The sequence below is a fragment of the Oryctolagus cuniculus genome, chromosome 4 (genome assembly GCF_964237555.1).
Source record: "Oryctolagus cuniculus chromosome 4, mOryCun1.1, whole genome shotgun sequence".
Lineage (NCBI taxonomy): Eukaryota > Metazoa > Chordata > Mammalia > Lagomorpha > Leporidae > Oryctolagus > Oryctolagus cuniculus.
In genome coordinates, this window is record NC_091435.1 from 132,315,717 (window position 1) to 132,333,086 (window position 17,370).

Below are 17,370 nucleotides of genomic sequence, written 5' to 3' on the forward strand. Positions count from 1 at the left end.
TAAGAGAGGGAAGAGATGTGCAATTTGGGACATGCTCAAGCTGACTTACCTCAAACGGTAGAGTTAGAAACATACCAGGGGATTCCAATTCAATCCCATCAAGGTGGCATGTACCAATGCCATCTCACTAGTCCCAGTGATCAATTTTCTGTTCACAATTGATCATAATGATAGGACTAAGAACCAAAGGGATCACATAAACAAGAATAGTGTCTGCAAATACTAGCTGATAGAATCAAAAAGGGAGAGAATGATCCAACATGGGAATTGAGATACACAGCAGACCCATAGAATGGCAGATGTCCTAAACAGCACTCTGGCCTCAGAATCAGCCCTAAAGGCATGCAGATCTGGCTGAAAAGCCCATGAGAGTATTTCAGGCATGGAAAGCCAAGACACTCAGAAAAAAAAAAAACCTAAATGAAAGATCTCCGCGAGTGAGATCCCAGTGGAAAGAACGGGTCATCAAAGAAGGAGGTACCTTTCTCTGAAGGGAGGAGAGAACTTCCACTTTGACCATGGCCTTGTCTAAATATTATCAGAGTCAGTGAACTCAGGGGGCTTCCATAGCCTTGGCAACTCATGACAAGAGCCTAGGGTGATTACTGATGCCATAAACAAGAGTGTCAATTTGTTAAGTCAACAACAGGAGTCACTGTGCACTTACTCCTCATGTAGGATCTTTGTCCTTAGTGTGCTGTACATTGAGATTTAATGCTATAACTATACTCAAACAGTATTTTTCACTTTATGTTTCTGTGTGGGAGCAAACTGTTGAAATCTTTACTTAATGTATGCTAAACTGATCTTCTGTATATAAGGAGAATCGAAAATGAATCTTGATGCGAATGGAAGGGGAGAGGGAGTAGGAAAGGGGAGGGTTGTGGGTGGGAGGGACGTTATGGGGGGGAAGCCATTGTAATCCATAAGCTGTACTTTGGAAATTTATATTCATTAAATAAAAGTTTAAAAAAAAAAAAAGAAAATCACCATTCATCCTAGTGTCCCTAACAACATAAAAGCATTGACTATTGAGATTAAAATAACTGATGGTCCAACTAACACATCTCCCTTATATTAACAGTAAGTCTATCTTGGGGATTTTCACTGGTCAAGGTTCAGGTCCTTTAAAACCTGAAAAAAAAAATCTTCAAATTCCTAAGTGAAGTGGTGAGAGACTCACAAACTTGAGACTTACTGATCATTCCATGAACTTGGAATTCATTGAAAGAAGGGAATGGGTCACGTTCATTTTTTATCTCTAAACCTAGAAGATGACCCATAAATCCACTCACTGGACACAGAATGCATTCAATAAATCCATGTGGCATAAGTGAATAAATGAACCACCTCCCTTCATGCATTCCTCCAATTATCTGGTAACCAACCACTGGAGATGGAAAAGCTACTAAATACACACGACATTCAAGATGGCTTCTGTAACAAGGTCCCAAGAGGTGTCACCAACCTGCTGTAACAGTCTCCAAGGTGTCCACAGCTTTCTTTAAATGCTGCTACAAGCTCTTCTTTCTCTTCGGGTTCCAGCTGACTGGCATCCATCAGGGCAGCTCTCACTAACAGATGAGCCTCACTGAGAAGGTGGATGCAGTTCTGGGTTTTTACAGTCTTGTACGTGTTACTATAGTCTACCTAAAACAAGACAAACAGCAAACGTTACTGGGAAAAACACTCCTAAAAGTTCCCCATTTCCTAAGAACATCTATACATTTTGCTAGTGAAGTTAATATCTGGACATATTAAGTCCTAAAAGTAATTGAGAATGGCTACTTGGAAACTTAGATGCAGTGTGTCTTCCCCCAACAATCTACGAGCCAGTCAAACAGTACGATACTAAACAGTTAAAAAAATACTGTAAAGCTAATAAAACTGTTAACTCAGCAATGGTTTCACTCTTCTTTGATAAGGCTAGTAAAAATATTTGAAATGGTTAACTTAAAAAAAAAAAAGCTCTATGATAACTCTCTTAAATTCAGACTGAGTAACCCTCCTCAAATGGTGAGTTTTAGGTTCTGTTATATCTACTTATGTAATCCACAATGGGGTCATAAAAATTATCATTAGTTAATCTGACTCAATCAGTACATTCAGACTCCAAGAGTCAAATCACCTAGCTGAAGTCAAAGACTTTCAATTAAGCAAGATTAAAAAGTTAGGATAAAGATGATATAATTATCAGCATAAAATGCCAGGGACAAATCGGACAACACCTTGACCTGATGGTCAAAATTTACATCCCCAGTCAGGGGCAAATGGACATCATGTGCCTCCAAATGTGGTATCATTAAAAAACACACACATACAATAGTGGGGCAAGGTATTGTGGCACTATATGTTAAGCTACTGCTTGGGATACCAGCATCGCATATTGGAGTGCTGGTTCGAGTCCCAGTTTTCAAACCAGCTGCCATATAATGCTCCTGGGAAGCAGCAGATGATGGCTCAAGTATGAGGGCCACTGCCACCCAATGTGGGAGACCTAGATGAAGATTGTGGCTCCTGGCTGTTGCAGGCATTTGGGGAATCATCCATGGCATAGATCTGTCTCTTTCAACAATATCACCAAAGCAATATTCTGGTTCAAAACCTATAGCCTAAATCTACTCATGGGAGAAGAAAAAAAGAAAACAACAACAGGGGTCAGAACTGTGTTGAAGGGGGTAAAGCCACCACCATCCCAAGCTAGAGCGCCAGTTGGAGTCCCGCAGCTCCACTTGCAATCTAGCTCCCCATTAATGCTTCTGGGGAAGCAGAGGAAGATGGCCCAAGTACTTGAGTTGCTGCCACCCACATGGAAGACCAGAATGGAGTTCCAGGTTCCTGGCTTTGGCTTGGTCCAGGTCCAGCCATTGTGGCCATTAGGGGAGAGAATCAGAGGATGGAACATCTCTTGTTAGTGCTCTTTATCACTCTAACATTCAAATAAATAAAACTTAAAAAAAAAAAAAAGAAAAAAAATCAAACTCAAAATTATGAATACTTTCTTCAAAGAGACACAAAATCAGATAAAGGGGAAAATTACATTTTTAAAAAAATACCACAGTCACAAAGTAAAAGAAAGGCTGTAGAACTACTCCAGATTCAAGGGGCTAAAGAGACAAGGTCAGTAAATACACTGCTTGTCATCCTAGACTAGATCCTGAACTGAAGGGGTAGAAATACTGTTAAGTGGTTATTGGGTCAACCATCAAAAATGGACATGAACTGTGTACTAGACATTCTGTCAACGCTAAATTTACTGAAGCATATGGCTGTAATATAGTTGTGTGGAAAATGTTCAGATTCTTTTTTTTTTTTTTTTTTTTTTTTTTAAATTAATTTTTATTAATTTAGGTTTAAATTTTTTTTTTTTTTTTTTTTTTTTTTTTTTTTATTTTTTGACAGGCAGAGTGGACAGTGAGAGAGAGAGACAGAGAGAGAAAGGTCTTCCCTTGCCGTTGGTTCACCCTCCAATGGCCGCCGCGGCCAGCGCGCTGCGGCCGGCACACCGCGCTGATCCGATGGCAGGAGCCAGGAGCCAGGTGCTTTTCCTGGTCTCCCATGGGGTGCAGGGCCCAAGCACCTGGGCCATCCTCCACTGCACTCCCTGGCCACAGCAGAGGGCTGGCCTGGAAGAGGGGCAACCGGGACAGAATCCGGCGCCCCAACCGGGACTAGAACCCGGTGTGCCGGCGCCGCTAGGCGGAGGATTAGCCTAGTGAGCCGCGGCGCCGGCCAAATGTTCAGATTCTTAGAAAACATACAAAAATACATGGGGGTCAAAGGCCCCATGTTCACAATTTGTTTTCCAATGGATCAGGGAAAAAAAAAAGTGAGTGTGTGTGTGTGTGTGTGTTTAGAAAGCATAAAAGTGTAGAAAATAAAAAGACAAAAGCAAATAGGGACAAAATGTTGGCTGTAGATGAATATACTGATTTTCTTGTACAACTGTTCCTTGTGAAAATTTTCTGAAGTTTGAACTTATTTCAAAATAAGAGTTAAAGGGCAGGCAGCATGGCACAGTAGGTTAATCCTCCGTCTGTGGTGCCACCCATATGGGTGCCGGTTCGAGTCCCGGCTGTTCCTCTTCCAATCCAGCTCTCTACTGTGGCCTGGGATAGCAGAAGTTGGCCCAAATGCTTGAGCCCCAGTACCCATGTGGGAGACCAGGAAGAGGCACCTGGCTCCTGGCTTCAGACCGGCGCTGCTCCGGCCATTGCGGCCATTTGGGGAGTGAACCAACAGAAGGAAGACCTTTCTTTCTCTCTCTCTCACTGTCTATAACTCTACCTCTCAAATAAATAAAATAAAATCTTTAAAAAAAAAAAGAGTTAAAATAATTGCCAGGGATGAATAGGAAGTTGTCACTCAGAATACAAATAAGGAAAGGCCAGCATTGTGGTATAGTGGGTAAAGCTGCAGCCTGCAACACTGGCATCCCATATGGGCATCAGTTGTATCCTGGCTTCTCTACTTCCCATCCAGCTCTCTGCTAATGCACCTGGGAAAGCAGTGGGAAAGATGGCCCAAGTGCTTGGGCCCTTGCCATTCATGTAGGAGACCCATACAAAGCTCCTGGCTCCTGGCTTCGGACTTGCTCAGCCCAGCGGATGTGGCCATCTGGGGAGTGAACCAACAGATGGAAAATCAATCTCTCTCTCTCTCTCTCTGTCTCTTCCTCTCTCTGTGTAACTCCTTCAAATAAATAAGTAAGTCTAAAAAACAAAAAAAAGGATTCAAATAAAGATGCCCATGTTGGAGCCATACCCACAGAATAATCTGTTAATATGTGGATATTTAAAAATATGCAGAAAACAGAGTTTATTTGGGTGAAAAAAATCTTGAAACCCATTTGACGTTTTTTCATAATACAGTGCTATAAAGTTTTTGAGGATTCTTAGTCTTTCAAAAAAAGAAGAGTGAAATAGAGGTAAATACTCCTAGATTTCTTTTAGCTCCATTTCATACTTCTCTTTGCTAGAGTCCTTTCTAAGTCAAGATCAAGGACTATTTATGTTTACATTGGCTCATCAACCTCTTAAAATGAGTCTATGAATAAGGGAATCTAATTTTAGGGAAGGAGATTTCTACTGGCTCCACTAATGTCAGAAACTGTGAGAAAATACATGCACTTCTCTGTCAGAGCCTAGAAGCTGGCTGGCTGTGGCACCCTGAATATGATAATTAGAACCAATTTCTGGTCATCAATTTCACTCAGATTTCTACAAATAAAAATGAGAAGCCGGAAGAGAGTACCATTTCTTTGTATAGTTGCATTGGTGAGATTGTATTCACGATATACAAATTCCACCCAGTCTCAGCTACAGGAGGTATTTTCATCTTAACACTGGTATCTCTTCTAGAACTGAAAGTAAAACAAAGGACAAGAATTCTAAGATAAGGCATATTATTAATAAATAGAAATTTTAAATGGTAAATAACAGCATGAAAATAACTCTGAAATCTGAAATCACCTTTATTTAGTATTTGCTTCCACAAATAACTGTACAGTTGACTTTTATAAACCATCATTTCACAGTATTATAAAGGCCTACAGAATTGAATATTCTATAACTATCATGTATTGATAAACCAATCACTTTCACTTCACTCTACAAGTATTCTCAAATGAGCAATGAGCTCAAAAGACAGGAAAGACCGCTTAAAAGAAGGCTTGCTGTGAAAGCCCCTGTACCGAGCCTCTCTCCTGCACGTGGCCTTTGTGAGTCCAGCACGCCCTAGGTGACAAATCTAAGCCGAGGTTAACATTTGAAACCCTCCTGGCTGCTGGAGGGCTTTTATGTGCAGAACACATAAAAAAGCGTAAATACGAATAAAACACTATCTTTTGTTTCTACTTTGGGATGAATTTTCTTTAGCATAAAATCTTTTAAAATTTTAATCAAACAGATTTTCAAGTAAGAATTAAAAAAAAAAACACACTTAAAATGTGATATTTTTAAAATGTTGATATGCAAGGTTAAAAACTGATTTTCCTCTTGCCAGAGAGCTTTTAGGATCAGTCTCAGAAACCACCCTGTGTATTCTCTACGTGACCAGGTACTCAAGTCACCCTCTGCTTGCTGTGGGTAGAACTCAGAAAGCAAACACGTGGGTAAAACATCAAAACCTTTGTTGGACTTGAAACGTGCCATATGCTCTCCCCCAAACAGATCATCTTGACGGACTTTTCCTCAAGGGAATGTTCAGGTTAGTGCATTCCGTTTCACTAAGTTCACAGTGTAGAAAACAACAAATCAAAGCATAACTCATCAGAAATCAAGCATTTTATTCTAAAAATGTAAAAGCAGAAACCTAAAGATTAACCAGAAGTTATCAAAATTCAATTTTATTTTAAGGAAGAGCAGCTATCTATAGATCATGAATATGCTTTAAGGTAAGAAATTATTAACTTCTTTTGTAATACCAGCAAGAAAGAAAAACATTGAAAATAAAAAACAAACTCTTATAGTTTGGATTAACATTACAGGCTGTTACAGGCTGTGTCTTTGTCATTAATTAAACAGAAAGTTACATCCTTTAACTTATCAAAATACCACTGATTTTTACTGAGACTATTTTATTATTCATTTTCTTCTAATAAGCCCCAAATTCAATTATTATTATTATTCAATTGATTCTTAGAATTTTATTTTCTGTCTCTGCAAAAAGAACAGCATGGAAAAGCCATCTGATTATTCCAAGTTTTGACTTTATAAAAAAAGGTAAACTAAGACACACAGGACATAGACCAATTATAATGCATTCCAGAAAAGTAGGCACAGCGTCTGGGGCAAGGAGATGCTTACAGAAGCCTCTTGGGTGACTCTCTTCTCTCTGGGATGGCCCCTGTGTCCGCCTTGGTCAACAGTACAATGTGGTTCCTGAAGTGGCAGAGCGCTCTCAAGCCTATGAACAGCTGGATTCTTAAAGCGCAGACGTCCATACTGACAGGCGGGCAAGCCTAGTAGGAGAAAAGTCACAGATTTAACCAAGGGAAAAGCACATGAACTTGAATCTTCAAAATTGAGCCTGTTTATCTGATAAAGTCCCCCCTGCTTCCTCTTCTCCAACTACCTCCCCTCCCTACAAAAGCACTCCAAAGCCCTGTTCTCAACAGAATCAGGTTATCTAAACCTAAGAAGCCATCTATTTTACAGAGCCACTCAGTCAACAAATTCAGCATTGGTTAACTGAATAAACACAGAAAGTGGTCTCACAGCTGCAGGAGCTCCTGCATGTGTCCTACAGAGTGGCTTTGGCAGATCTCTCTGGAAGAGTAGGCCTGGGCTCGCAGCCTATCACCCCCAGAAGTGGGCTGGCTTGAGGGTATGCCCAGGTGGGGTATCCAGACAAAATCAGACACGATGGATGAAGCGACAAGCCACCGCATATGGAGTACGTAAAATGGTTTCTGAGTGGGAGACTTGTGCAAAAAATGCTTGTATGTTCACGGCCCCTGACTGCCAGCCCACTGAGTGCAAACAGTCGGGACGTGTCAGGCAACTGGTAGAGCCAGGCTCCTGTTCCTGGCAGGCACCACTACCAAGTGGAGTGGAAAAGAACGATAACGGAAGAGTTCCTTCTGGGAACTACAAAATGCTGCTGCCAGGGCCCTGCTCTCTGCCCGTTAACACTGTTTTGATCCCGAGGTTGTTTTCACCATCTCTTTGGATAAAGTGATTATGGCAACGCCTCTGTCCACACTTAACTATTTCTAAAAATTGTTAAGTTGGCCTTGGCTACTGCTGAGGAGCCGGAATTTCAGAAGAAAGGGAGACAGAGACCACATACATGTTAAGCCAAATTCAGGGGTTGTGAAATCTTTCACAGACACCACAGTTCCCAAAGCCTAAGTCAGCAACTGGGCTAAAGTGACAGTGTGCTTCTTCAGGGGGCATCTAGGGTCTCAGAACTGGTGAGGTCACAGGGAAAGGGGGAGTCACAAGGTGAGATCATTGTTGTCCTACTTTCCCACCTCCACTGGCCTCAGGGCAACAACTCATGCCACCTGTTGGCTCCTCCTACTCCCTCCCCTGGGTCTCTTGCTACTTCCCTCTGGTTTTAGGAGACTGTCTTCAGTGAAATTATGATTTGCTTTCCAAATGTAAGTTTGATCTTATTTCATTGTAATTATGTACCCCAAGGTGCTCCATCACCCTTATGTCTTTCTGAGGTTTAAAAATAGCAAAGTGGGGGAAAAGAGAGGAACAAAGAATGGTAATTTTATCAATCTGTCACCTTTCCATTTTTACTATGGAAATAACTCTTATTTTTAAAATAATATCCTGAAAGGAATGGAGAATCTGTGATTCTGGCTTCTTTCCCAGAAACAGACTGTAGGCAGAAACAAAACAAGCAAAGAGTCACTGAGAACTCAGAGAGCATGCTTTCCCAAAGATACTACTGCTTCTCACAAACCACGCAAACCTCAGGCACTACAAGGCAGGCAGGCTTATTAACATAACTGTAATTACTGAGCACTTATTTTTCTAGAAAAAAAATGCACTCTAGGTTCCAGGTAGATATAAACCAACTTTTGAAATATGGGCCACCATAATTTGGGGGTTTCTTGCAGCATGCATTTTTATGGGAAATACCCATTCAAATAGCTTACACTTCAGAGATAAAAGAGCACAGATGAATATCATGCAAATAAGCAGTATATTTCTCAGGTGAATATCAAGCAAATGAGCAGTATATTTCTCAGGTCAGAATTCAAGGTCAGATGATTCAGAATTTCATCATAAATTTGTCCACATTTATTTTATGGTCAAGAGCTTTTCAGACAAAGTACATTACTTCTCAGTGAAAATGTGGTTATTGATCTAGCAAATCCATTAACTCTTGGAATGATTACACAGGGTGGTTGAAGGCTTAGAAAATGACAAAAAGAAACATAGGCATATCTTATAATTGTATAAATAAATCATTTTAATGCACTGTATTCAATTTGTGCTCTTGAGTATATTGATTTCTATAGTTTTGTTAATAGCTCTATATAGTTGCCACCAACATTTCCATTTAAAAAAAGTAGGATATTATAGTCATGAACTGCTCTCTCTGAAGTTACACTACAAGACTTTACCAAACTTTAAAAACTATATGCTAAACCAATTCTAAATGAAATGTTTTCAAAGCAATCTTAAAAATTTTTAACTAAACTATGAGTCACAAAATGCTTACTACTTTGCATCCAAATATTCTATCTAATTCAATAAATAAACGAACATTAAGGCTTTTAGTCCTGGCCAAGCTGAGGCCCAAAAGCAAATCTGCAATCACATGCGTCTATTACATGACCTTAAGGTCTCACTGTCATCATCAGCCAGTTCTAACCTTCAGGGTGGTGTCCATGTACGGGTCCTCCTCCCGAGCCACTGCAGCACTGCATCGCACTGTGAAACACTGCAGGTTGTTACTAAGGAAGAGGAGAGAACCTGCTGAGCGAAGCGAAGACTGATGACCCACACACCCACCACATGGAGGTTTCACAGGCAATCAGAGCAAGGGCAGGGTGAGAGAAGACTCAGGTATCTGTCAAATGTTCACATGGTAGGCTACTTCTCAACCAGGAGAGTCTCAGAATCCCTATGGAGTGTCTTCAAAAACATGTAACTGGTCCACCTCACCCCTGCTGAGTCAGAATCTCTAGGCGTTGAACCCAGACATGTCTATTTCTACAGAGCTCCATGCACGACTCTGATGTATACCCTAGTTAAGAACCATAGGTCTGGACTGATGTCTTCATTCTACAGACAAAACGATGTCCATGGGATCTGTCTCATGGACAAATGACTGACTGTCAAAGCCAAGACAGAACCTGTTTCCTGACTATTCCACCTGACCCATTTCAGGATGAAACTGCCTAGATTATGCTGGGCAGCACACTTAGACTACACAAGTCAATGGTAGAACTGAAAATGAGAGTTGTCTGATATTTTCAGAATGACCTAGTCTGTCAAACATCAGAACATGGAAGGATCTGGCCTGGTCCAAGGCCTCTCTGGACAGTACAGGCCTGTTAGATACCTGGCTCCTAAGTCCAAACACTCCTCTCTTTCCACAGCACCCAGCTGCTTCTGCACAGGAGTGCACAACAGATGCCTGGTTGTCATCTGCTGTCATCTAAGTCAACACTCTACTATTGGCATTAAAAACAGTTAACAGTCAGCTTGGGAACTGCTACAAAGCCTGTCTTGCAGTGGGTCCATAAAAATGATTGCTAAAAACACATCAGAATGGAAAAAAGTAAAAATGAAATCTTTGAAATAAAAAAAAGGACTAAAGCAAACCTAACAGGATACATTAAAGAAGACAAAATACTTGAATAAGAAAGCACTCTGACAATCTCACAGTGAGAATCTTGGGCCCAGCATAGGTAGAAGGCAGTTAGGCCTCTCTCCATCTGAGGGGCTTCCACTCCAGCCTCAGCCCATTGCCATCTCTGTCCACTCCAATGAAGTGAGAGGAAATGACCTTTGACAGCCATCACCAATTAAAAATCTGCAGTATAATTAGCAACCTCGGGAAATAAACTGAGAGAGAAGGGAACAAGAAAGGCACCAGCAGTAGGATCAGAATGACAGCTAAAAGTTAACTATGACTGCAAAGAGAAATGACTTTTAGCTTTCACAGAATCCTCTGCCTCACCTCCACCTACAGTAATTCAGCTTGTTGGCTATGGTTGAAATACAAAACAGAAGTGTAAGGAAAGAATAAAGTGAACTGAAATGTGCCCGCATAGAAAGATGTCCAACATATGCTACTAGCAGTGACAGCTCAAGTAATTGGGTCCCTGGCATCCATGTGAGACCTGGGTTGAGTTCTTGGCTCCACCTGGCTCCAGCTGGGCCAGCCCACCTTTCACCGGCATTTGGGGAGTTAACCATTGGATAGATCTCTGTCACTATCTGCTTCTTAAATTAAAAAAAGAAAGAAAGAAAAAAGATACCTGCTAAATAAAACAGCAAATCGCTGAACAATGGACACAGTATGATCCATTTCTGTAAAAAATAAGTCATAGTTGGGGCAGATGTCCAGTCTGGTGATTAAGACACTGGTTAAGATACCTGCATCCCATATTGGAGTACCCGGATTTAATTCTCAGCTCTGGCTCCTGACTCTGGTTTCTTGCTAATGCTGACCTAGGAGGCAATGGTGATAGCTCACATATATGGGTTCTTGCCATATACACTGGATACCTGGACTGTGTTTCTGCTCCAGGCTTCAGCCCTGGCCCAGCCCTGGCCATTGTGGGCATTTCAGGAGTGAAGCAACAGATGGGAGACCTCTCTCTGTCCGTCTTTCAAATAATAACTTAAAAATATTTATAAGAGATGCTGAAGTTGTGGTGCAACAGGTTAACCTGCAACCTGCAATGCCTGCATCCCATATGGGTGCCAGTTCGAGTCCCAGCTGCTCCACTTCTGATCCAGTGCCCTGTTAATATACCTGGGAAAGCAGCAGCAGAAGGCCCAAGTCCGTGGGCCCATACACCCACGTAGGAGACCTGGATGAAGCTCCTGGCTCCTGGCTTCAGTCTTTCCCAGCCCTGGCTGTTGCAGCCATTTTGGGAGTGAACCACCAGATGGAAGACCTCTCTATCTCTCCATCTGTCTCTCTGTAACTCAGCCTTTCAAGTAAATAAAATAAATATTGAAAAAAAAAATGTATGAGGGCACTTCAAAATGTTCATGGAAAACAGAATTAAAAGATAAGTTTTTTAAAAAGAAGATTTATTGATTTATTTATTTGAAAGGCAAAGAGAGAGACAAGGAGAGACAGAGACAGATCTTCCATCTGCTAGTTCATTCCCTAAGTGGCTGCAGCAGCCAAGTCCGGGTCGGGCTGAAGCCAGGAGCCAAGAATTCCATCCTGGTCGCCCACGTGGGTGGCAGGGGCTCAAGTACTTGGGCCATCTTTTGCTGCCTTCCAAGATGCATTATCAGGGAGCTGGAAAGGAAGCAGAGTAGTTAGGACTTGAACTGGCATTCTGATGTAAGATGCAGGCATCGTAAGCGGCAGCTTAACCCACTGCACTACAATGCCAGCCTCAAGGTAAATTTATTTTGGTGCAAAAAAATCTTTAAACCCATGCATAGCTTTTTCATAATACACACTTTCCATGAACTTATTTAAGACCTCACATATGCATGAATTTCAAAATATTTTGCACCAAAATAAACATCTTTAATTTTTCCATGAACTTTAAAAAATATTCTTATATCTATTGAGTAAAATTTAAATTATACACATTCAACAATAGAGGATGTAGAAACAGGATTAGGATGGGGCAGGTATTGTGGTGTAGCAGGTAAAGCCACCGCCTGTGGTGCCTGCATCCCATATGAGCTCCGGTTTAAGTCCCAGCTGCTCCACTTCCAATCCAGCTCTCTGTGATGACCTGGGAAAGAAGTAGAAAATGGGCCCCTGCACCCACATGAGAGACCTGGAAGAAGCTCCTGGCTCCTGGCTTCAGATTGGCTCAGCTCTGGCCATTGTGGTCATTTGGGGAGTGAACCAGAGGATGGAAGACCTTTCTTTGTCACTATCTCTCTCTGTTTATAACTCCACCTCTCAAATAAAATAAATAAATCTTTAAAAAAAAAAAAGGAAAACTCTAGTAATTTTCTACCTGAAGACAGTGAAAATTCACAAATTTTAATTCCCACCAAATCCTCAAAATGCAAATTGAACATTCCAAATCTGAAAATTCAAAATCTGAAATGCTCCAAAATTTGAAACTTTTTGAGTGCTGACAGTGACATAACAGGAAAATTCCACATCTGATCTTATGTGACAGGTCACAGTCAAAATGCAGATACACTAAAAAAAAATTGTATAAAATTTTTTTCAGGCTACATTTGTAGGATATAAGAAAGGTGAAAAAATTTTGTTTTATTGTATTTTAATATTTTTAAAAAGATTTATTTATTTATTTGAAAGTCAGAGTTACAGAGAGAGAGAGGGAGACAGAGAGAGAGATGTTTACCTGTTTGTTCACTCCCTAGATGGTTGCAACGAACAGGGTTGGGTCAGGCCAAAGCCAGGAGCCAGGAGCTTCTTCCAGGTCTTCCATGTATGCAGCAGGGGCCCGACACTTAGGCCATCTTTTTCTGCTTTTCCCAGACCATTAGCAGGGGGCTGGATTGGAAGTAGAGCAGCTGGGACAGAAACCAGCGCCCATATGGGATGCCAGCATCAACACCAGCATCACAGGCATGCAGGTGATGGTTTGAACTGCTGCCCCACAACACTGACCCCGAATTTTGTTTTTAGACTTGGGTCTCAACCCGAAAATGGTACAATATGTATATGCAAATATTCCAAAATCCATAATTCCACAAGATTTCTGTTCCCAAGCATTTCATATAAGAGATGCTCAACCTGTTTTCATGACTCTGTATCCTAAACTAGTTCATGACTTATACAAAAGACAGAGAAGAACAAATGCACTGGGCCCACTAAATTCTCAGTGTCCTCAGATAGTTAAAATGATGACTAGTTAAAAGATGGATAGTCTTTGCATCTTTACTTTGACCAAAATTAATATTTTGATTCCTCCTCCTTCCTCTTCTTTTCCTTGGTTTCTCAGATATTACAGTTTTGTAGGTTCTTCATCCTTAAAGATCCTTCTCTTCCTCTTCTTGCTTACTAAACATGATCACCACCAGAGTTAAGTTCTCCAATGATTCTTCTCTGTCTACACATTCTTGGAGCCATGCTTGCCACTTTGATAGTCAGCTTTTGTTTGATGGTAATAAAATGCTTTCCTCTCTAATCTGTGTGTCCAAAACCCACTAGGCATTCATGCTTGATCTTCCAGAAGCATCTTAATTTCAAATGCCTAAGCCACCTTTTTATCCCCACCTTACACCAGCTTTCATTCTTCCATAGTATGCTGGTAGGTTTTCAAGGCTCCTCCAGTCTTGCCATGTCACCAAGCACTGTAATTTTCCACGGAAGCCTCTCCCATCTATCCTTTCTTTTCCTCTCACTGTCACTGGTCCACCTCTCTATAGCCCCTTATTATTCCTTCCTGAACCATTCCAATAGCTTGGCTATTCATGTTCAATCCATCCTCTATAACGGCTACCACTCATTTTCCTAAAGCAATACTGTGACACTGTGATTACATCACTTTCTGTAGCCAATACCTTGAAAAATTCCTTAATTTCCAAAGCCTTAAGCTATTTCACAAGCATTATTACCACTTCTCTGTTTTTTAGCTTCTCCATTTTAAAAAAAATACCACTACACATACTTTTAGGGAAGTAGATTTTTTTTTTCAAAAAAAAAAAAAAAAAATAGCTATCTCCACACTGCTCATATAAGAAACACATTCCTATCAGTAACATTTCTGCTTATACTGCAAATCAAGAGGAAAGAGTAGCACTCCCACTAGGAGCAGGTATCAGAATCTTCAGGTGGGTTCTATGCAGTTTGAATCCAGCACCTGCTGGAGATTCTGATACTACCACGCAGTTGGGAAAAAGAAAGAAAAGAAAATTGCTGTCCTGTGCAACTGACTATTGAATATTTTTAAAAAATCTGGATATAACTTTTGTTTATAGTCTTCCCACTACCTGTAATGCCCATGTCTTCTAATCGCCATCTGTCAAAATTCTAACTAGTTTTCAAATACAGGTTTTTCAAATACAATCACCTGTATGAAACTTCTCCACATGACTCAGGCAGAATTTACCTTCTCCTTATATCTATGCCAATTTCATGAAATCTTAACATACTTTTGAAAGATTTATTTGAATGGCGGGGTTGGAGGAGAAGAGAGATATCTTCCGTTTGCTGGCTCACTCCCCAAATGGCTGCAACAGCCAGGTCTCCAGCCAAGCCAAAACCAGGGGCCAGGAACTCCATCCTGCTCTCCCACAGAGGTGCCAGATGCACATTAGCAGAAAGCTGGATTGGACGTAGAGTAGCCAAGACTCAATCTGGCATTCTAATAGGCACCACAACACTGGCTCCAAAATCTTAACAGATTTTCAGGAGCCTCAAAGTGTCTGTTCCTCTAGTGGGTGTCTCTGGCCTTCCATTTTTGCATTAGAAAGCAGCTGGTGTACCTTAGTCACAGGTGCTTGATCAGAGGGCCCAAGGCAATGCTTTGAATATAATCTAAGTTCAAAAAAACAGGAAATAGAACTAAATGCATCAGTGAGATGAAAGGAAATGAGATCAAACCCCAGTTAGGGGCCGGCGCCGTGGCTCACTAGGCTAATCCTCCGCCTAGCGGCGCTGGCACACCGGGTTCTAGTCCCGGTTGGGGCGCCGGATTCTGTCCCGGTTGCCCCTCTTCCAGGCCGGCTCTCTGCTGTGGCCCGGGAGTGCAGTGGAGGATGGCCCAGGTGCTTGGGCCCTGCACCCCATGGGAGACCAGGAGAAGCACCTGGCTCCTGGCTCCTGCCATCGGATCAGCGCAGTGCGCCGGCCGCAGCGCGCCGGCCGCGGCGGCCATTGGAGGGTGAACCAACGGCAAAGGAAGACCTTTCTCTCTGTCTCTCTCTCTCTCACTGTCCACTCTGCCTGTCAAAAAAAAATAAAATAAAATAAAAATTTAAAAAAATTTAAACCCCAGTTAGGATCCTACTAGGGTAAGGGAACTCAGAAGATACCTGTCACTAAGCAGCCACATGACTCTGGCTAATCCTTCCACTCTCTCTGTCATTACTTCCCCACCAGTACTAATGAGGACGATGGAATCAGGTCATCTTTCCAGCACTTCATAGTTCTGAACAACTGGAAATAACTCATACTGAAAGAACAGGCAGAGAGAGAAAAAAGTTTAGGCAATCTAAAAAGGAATCTAAAGAGACACTCTGATTGGTGCCACTAACTGTTTATTAGAATTCCTTATGAAAATCTTCCTTTAGGAAGAACCTGAGATTTCCCCACCCAGTCTAAGGAAACGAACAAAGACAAGAACAGAGCCTGAATCTTTATTATTCAAAATGCAGGTACTGGCCACCAAAAGACAGATCTGAAAAGACAGATGTAATTCAGTAATTTATGATGATCTCCATCAACTCTGATAATTCTCAGTTCAAGATTCAGGGTGAGCACTTCAAGAATTTATGGAAAAATAAGTGACTTCAAGGCCAACAAGTGACTGTGTCACAGTACCTTGTGATGACATGCAGAAACTGTGGTGTGAGCACTGCCTGCTGAGCCTTCTCTGAGTACTGGTAGATGGACATTAACTCAACAGACTTGACAATCATGTAGAGATAGCCCACGTGAGGTAATGAGAAAAAACAGAAGAGACTCAGCAACTCCTTTTCCTGAGACAAGGTTTTTCCATCCGATGTAAGAGAACCTGCACACAAAAATCAAAGAAATAAATACCAGCAAATAAAAAGAATCAATATTTGGACTTTTCTAGGTAGACTTCATCAGTGAGTAACCCGAGTTGCTACGGGGAAGTTACTCTTTATAGAAGAATGCCAGTTCCACAGGAGTGATATAATTAGAATAGCATCATTTTGCAAGCCCTATTAAGTTAACAAATTTAGTTAATAACCTTCAGTGGCTGTGAACATCCCCAAAAGGGTTACCCAGATACCACATGTTTTCCAGCACAGCTCAACATACTATATTACCAAAAAGTAACAGTAATATTTGTCTAATTCTGAGTCTATATCAGCACTGTCATTATAAATTCAATGAGAGCCAGATCTATAAAGTTCTCTAGTAATCACATTTAAAAAATAAAAATAGGGAGTCAGTACTGTGACTCAGTAGGTTAAGCTACCTCCTGCAGTGCCAGCATCCCATATGGGTGCCTGTTCGAGTCCCAGATGCTCTATTTCCTATCCAGCTCCCTGCTAATGTGCCTGGGAAACCACCAGAAGATGGTCCAAGTACTTGAGCCCCTGCACCCACATGGGGGACCCAGAAGAAGCTCCCGGCTTTGGCCTGGCCCAGCCCTGGCCATTGTGGCCATTTCAGGAGTGAAGCAGCAAATGGAAGACCTCTCTCTCTGTAGCTAACTATAACTCTTTTGAATAAATAAAATAAATGCAAATAAATAAAATAGCTGAAATTTTAATATTGTTTGACTCCAACATATCAAAAACATCATTTCAACAAGCAATAAACAAAAAAGAAATATTTTATATTTTATATATTTTTTTACTAAGTATTCGAAATCTAGTGTGTATTTTATATTTCTGCATAGCTCTAAACTGAGATATGCTGGTCACATTTCAGGAACTCAATAGCAAGCTACAGCTAGGCTGCTATACTAGTCAGGGGGCAGTTATTTCTAAGTGCCAACTTGCATGCAAATACAGCAGATACAGGAGCATGCCAAATGACACTGTGAAGAGTCAATCTGTAAAATTTAGACTGTAGGAA

The 17,370-nt window shown here is 41.2% G+C and overlaps 1 protein-coding gene across 5 annotated transcripts in view; it reads right to left on the reverse strand.

Moving 5' to 3' along the window:
- Positions 1-17,370, reverse strand: part of HPS3 (HPS3 biogenesis of lysosomal organelles complex 2 subunit 1) — a 69,240-nt gene that overhangs the window by 15,330 nt on the left and 36,540 nt on the right. For all 5 annotated transcript variants that reach the window (XR_011388153.1, XR_011388154.1, XR_011388152.1 and 2 more), the window contains exons 5-9: positions 16,138-16,330; positions 9,337-9,418; positions 6,807-6,961; positions 5,254-5,362; positions 1,469-1,650 (exon numbers count right to left, since the gene is read on the reverse strand). Coding sequence is in view for 2 of the 5 variants with exons in the window: in XM_051859036.2 (XP_051714996.1) it covers positions 1,469-1,650; positions 5,254-5,362; positions 6,807-6,961; positions 9,337-9,418; positions 16,138-16,330 (721 nt within the window). In the remaining 3 variants the exon portion in view is untranslated. The remainder of the gene's footprint in view (positions 1-1,468; positions 1,651-5,253; positions 5,363-6,806; positions 6,962-9,336; positions 9,419-16,137; positions 16,331-17,370) is intronic.